The following is a 4154-nucleotide window of genomic DNA, read 5'->3' as shown; positions in this document are numbered from 1 at the left end:
CTTTCCAGACCAGGACTTTTAACTTGAGAAGGGAGGACTATCAAAGAGAGAGAAAATAAATTTCTTTAAAGATTTTATTTTTTGATAAACACATCAGAAAACAGAGGCACATGGGAATCTCTGTGAGTCAAGGGTAGCCTGGTCTACACAGCAACTTCCAGTCTAGCTAGGGCTGCATAATGAGGACCTGTCTCCAAAAAAAAAAAAAGGACTTCATTTTAAATTATGTATACAGGTGTTTGGGGTAGAATGTTCACATAAGTGCAGTTGCCAGAAGAGGATGTCAGATCCCCTGGAGCTGGATTTATAGGCTATTGTGAGATGAGGGTACTGAGAACCTAACTTGAGTCCTCTACAAGAACAGTATGTGCTCTTAACTGCTGAGCCATCTCTCCAGCCTGAGAAAGAAATTTATCAGAAACGTCTGGAGAGATTTTCCAAATTCAATGCGTTTCCCCCTGATCAGAGCATAGAAAAACTTTGCTGAGGGAATTTGTGTTTTGAGAATGTCTGCATCTAATTCCAATCTGCCAGTTCCCCTCTGCCCTGTCCTACTGTTGCTCTGAATTCTGTTGTCTGTCTTCACAAGACACTCCTTCATCTCTGTGCTAGGTCCCTTTTGACATCCCAACTCATCTGACAACCAGGGATCACATGAAAGCTTGTGCCCTGAAAGGCTGGACTGGTACTTAACTGTGGAGCCTGAAGAACATTCTGGATGCAGATTTAGCAGTAGCTGCTTCTTCCCTTGCTTTTCCCCCCAGCAGTTTTCCAGAGCAGGCTCCCAGTGACTGAGGCACCGGCGATGGAAGTGGACAGCAACAGCTCCTCTGGGAGCTTCATTCTGATGGGGATATCTGACCACCCGCAGCTGGAGATGCTCTTCTTCGCAATCATCCTCTCCTCTTACCTGTTGACGCTGCTTGGGAACTCAACTATCATCCTGCTTTCCCGTCTGGATGCCCGGCTCCACACACCCATGTACTTCTTCCTCAGCAACCTCTCTTCCTTGGACCTTGCCTTTACTACCAGCTCAGTGCCCCAAATGCTGAAAAATCTATGGGGACCAGACAAGACAATCAGCTATGGTGGGTGTGTAACTCAACTCTATGTTTTCCTTTGGCTGGGGGCCACTGAGTGCATACTGCTCGTGGTGATGGCATTTGATCGTTACGTGGCAGTTTGCCGGCCCCTGCACTACATGACTGTCATGAATCCACGACTCTGCTGGCTGCTGGCTGCTATCAGCTGGCTGGGTGGCTTGGGCAACTCTGTGATTCAGTCAACATTCACTCTGCAGCTCCCATTTTGTGGACACCGGAAGGTGGACAACTTCTTGTGTGAGGTACCTGCCATGATTAAATTGGCCTGTGGAGACACGAGCCTCAATGAGGCTGTGCTCAATGGTGTCTGCACGTTCTTCACTGCTGTCCCACTAAGCATCATTCTGATCTCCTACTGCTTCATCGCTCAGGCAGTGATGAAGATCCGCTCTGTGGAGGGACGACGGAAGGCCTTCAATACCTGCCTGTCCCACTTGGTAGTTGTCTTCCTCTTCTACGGCTCGGCTATCTATGGGTATCTGCTTCCAGCTAAGAGCAGTAATCAGGACCAGGGCAAATTCATTTCTCTCTTCTACTCTGTGGTCACACCCATGGTGAATCCGCTCATCTATACTCTAAGGAACAAAGAAGTGAAGGGGGCCCTGGGAAGGCTGCTGGGGAAGGGAAGAGAAGCCAGCTGAGGAGAGAGCCGGCCTCTTTAGTCTCTGCTGCCTTTTTACCCTGCATTCTTTTTCTTCTGAGAAGCTCTGTCCTCCGCGAAGTCAAGGCATGGTCCTGACAATACTACACTTTTGGAAGATGGTTAGTGTTATTGAGACGTTCTGTACTTATTTACCAGAAATTTACTGTGAGCTACAGATAACAGGGTAGATATGTACTGTTGCGGGTCCAGGGGTTATTGACCTAGCCCAGACATATTTCACTGTCTCTGATGTCCATGTTTATTATAACATATTTCTACTGAATTTTTTTACTTCCTAAGGGAAGAAACATGAAGTTTCTTGGAAATTTTTACTATAATCCCATGAGTTCAGACCTTGCGTTATCAACTTCAGATGAAAATAGAATTCATCTTTATATCTTAGCCATCCATCATCTTGATCCAATTCTCTGTCTAGTCTCAGTACTACAGGCTAACTATTCATGCTTCCCACCTCTGTCACCTGATTACCCTCTTCTGTATGTCCACATCCAAATTTGCCTTCTACCTAATGTAATAATTAAAGAGAAAACTTAGGCAAGGCCATTTGCCGTTCAGTGCTCACCCAAAAGGCCTTGATTTGGCTTTACTTAAATAATTCCCGCTAACAGCCAGAGCTATCCGGTTTGCTACCAGTCTGGTCGCTGGATTGTCGAATATGCCAAATTATCCAAGTTTAGGAGCCCAAGGGTAACCCATCCATAAAGTATGTCCTTGCTTCGAGAGTCTTCTAGCACCTCTGTTCCAGGGACCCAGCGATTGGTTTAGGACAAAACTTACCTCAAGAAACTTGTGTATTGGAATCGTAACACCTATATGGCTCTTCTCATTACTAGAATGGCCAAAAGAGTCATCTGCCACCACCGTTCACACACCCCGTGCCCAGACAGAAGCTAGGCTAATATGGGGCAATCGTTTAGCAGCTACATTACCAGAAAAAAGGGAAGTCGATAGGTTTTAGAAGTAGTTTCAAAGCATCTTCAGCTTTGTTTCCATATCTGAAACACAAACCTATTACAAAGTATACGCTCCATAAGTGCTTAGTGAATGAAACTATATTATTTGCTGTCAATCTCCTTTTTACGGTGAGAACTAAACTTTCCATGCAGACCATTTTCACAGTTTCTAGCTTGATGGGTCTTGTTCCTCAGATAGAATGGAACAGTGATACATTTCCCCTTCTACATTTTCAATAATTGCCCTTAAAAAACTAACAATATTATCCTGTCCTGAATTTTTTCTCTAGCTAAGATCAAAGCAACAACCTGATTTTTCAGTTCTGCCCATAGCAATAGTCAGTATGTCTCCAGAATGAGCCAACTAATATTATTTTGGTGATTTCATCACACTGTATGCACAAAATATTGATCAGCACACTCCATCAGATCAAGTTCTAAGAGACAAGCTTACAGTGCCCAAGCTCCTAAAGCTGATCTAGAAAGCAGAGATCAGCTGACTCATGGGAGTAGTGATGCCAAGGAGATGGGGAGCTGTGTCCTCTGGTCAATTCATTTGAGTTCTGAAATAACTACAAGAAATATAGGGAGAAAACAGAGTCATTCTTTAAAGGTTTCAAAGTTCTGCAGAACTTCCTTCTGGAAAGTATGGGACACCTTAAAACTGACTTGGAGTTAGAGTGGGAAGACCAGGAGTTGGGGGAGAAAAACTTACCTGGTTATAATTGGGAAGCAAGGGCATCATGGGTGTCTGTTGTAAGGAATTCCTAATGATTTTGTCCTTTTTTGTTGTTGTTTTGAGATAGGGTCTCACACTGTAGGTCATGCTGGCCTTAAGATCACGGCAATCCTACTGCCTCAGCCTTCAAAGTGCATGGATTAGAGGCGTGTTCCATGACGCCCAGTTGTTCTTTTCCCTTTAAAGATGGTTGAGGGCTGAATATGACCATGTTTCACTGTCCACAGCATGAAGTTATCAACAGTGGGGCTGAAGAGAAGGCTCAGCAGTCAAGGAGCTGCTCTTCCAGAGGACCCGGGTTTGGTTTCCAGAACCCACATGGTGGCGCACAGCTGTCTTTAACCCCAGTCCCACCCAGGGGATTCAATGCCTTCTTCTGGCCTCCAAAGGCACCAGGCATAGATGGGGTGCACAGACATAAGTGCAGACAAAACACCCAAATACATAAAAAGTAATTAATTAAATTAAAAAAGAAATTCTCAGCTGGGTGGTGGTGGATCACACCTTTAATCCCAGCACTCAGGAGGCAGAGGAAGGTGAATCTCTGGGTTCAAGGCTAGCTTGGTGTACAGAGTGAGTTCCAGGACAGCTAGGGCTACACAGAGAAACCCTGTCTCAAAAAACAGGAAGAGAGAGAGAGAGAGAGAGAGAGAGAGAGAGAGAGAGAGAGAGAGAGAAAGTCCCAAGAAAAAAAT

The 4154-nt window shown here is 44.9% G+C and overlaps 1 protein-coding gene across 1 annotated transcript; it reads left to right on the top strand.

The window, feature by feature from the left end:
* The first annotated feature begins 539 nt into the window (after positions 1-539).
* LOC131915851 (olfactory receptor 2C1) lies at positions 540-1989 on the top strand. The gene has a single exon (XM_059269157.1). The coding sequence runs from the start codon at positions 806-808 to the stop codon at positions 1742-1744; it is 939 nt and encodes a 312-aa protein (XP_059125140.1). The 5' UTR covers positions 540-805; the 3' UTR covers positions 1745-1989.
* The last annotated feature ends 2165 nt before the right edge of the window (positions 1990-4154 follow it).

Source organism: Peromyscus eremicus, chromosome 8a (genome assembly GCF_949786415.1).
Source record: "Peromyscus eremicus chromosome 8a, PerEre_H2_v1, whole genome shotgun sequence".
Taxonomy (NCBI): domain Eukaryota; kingdom Metazoa; phylum Chordata; class Mammalia; order Rodentia; family Cricetidae; genus Peromyscus; species Peromyscus eremicus.
Note: the sequence above shows the minus strand (reverse complement) of the source record. Positions and strands in the feature narration are given on the sequence as shown.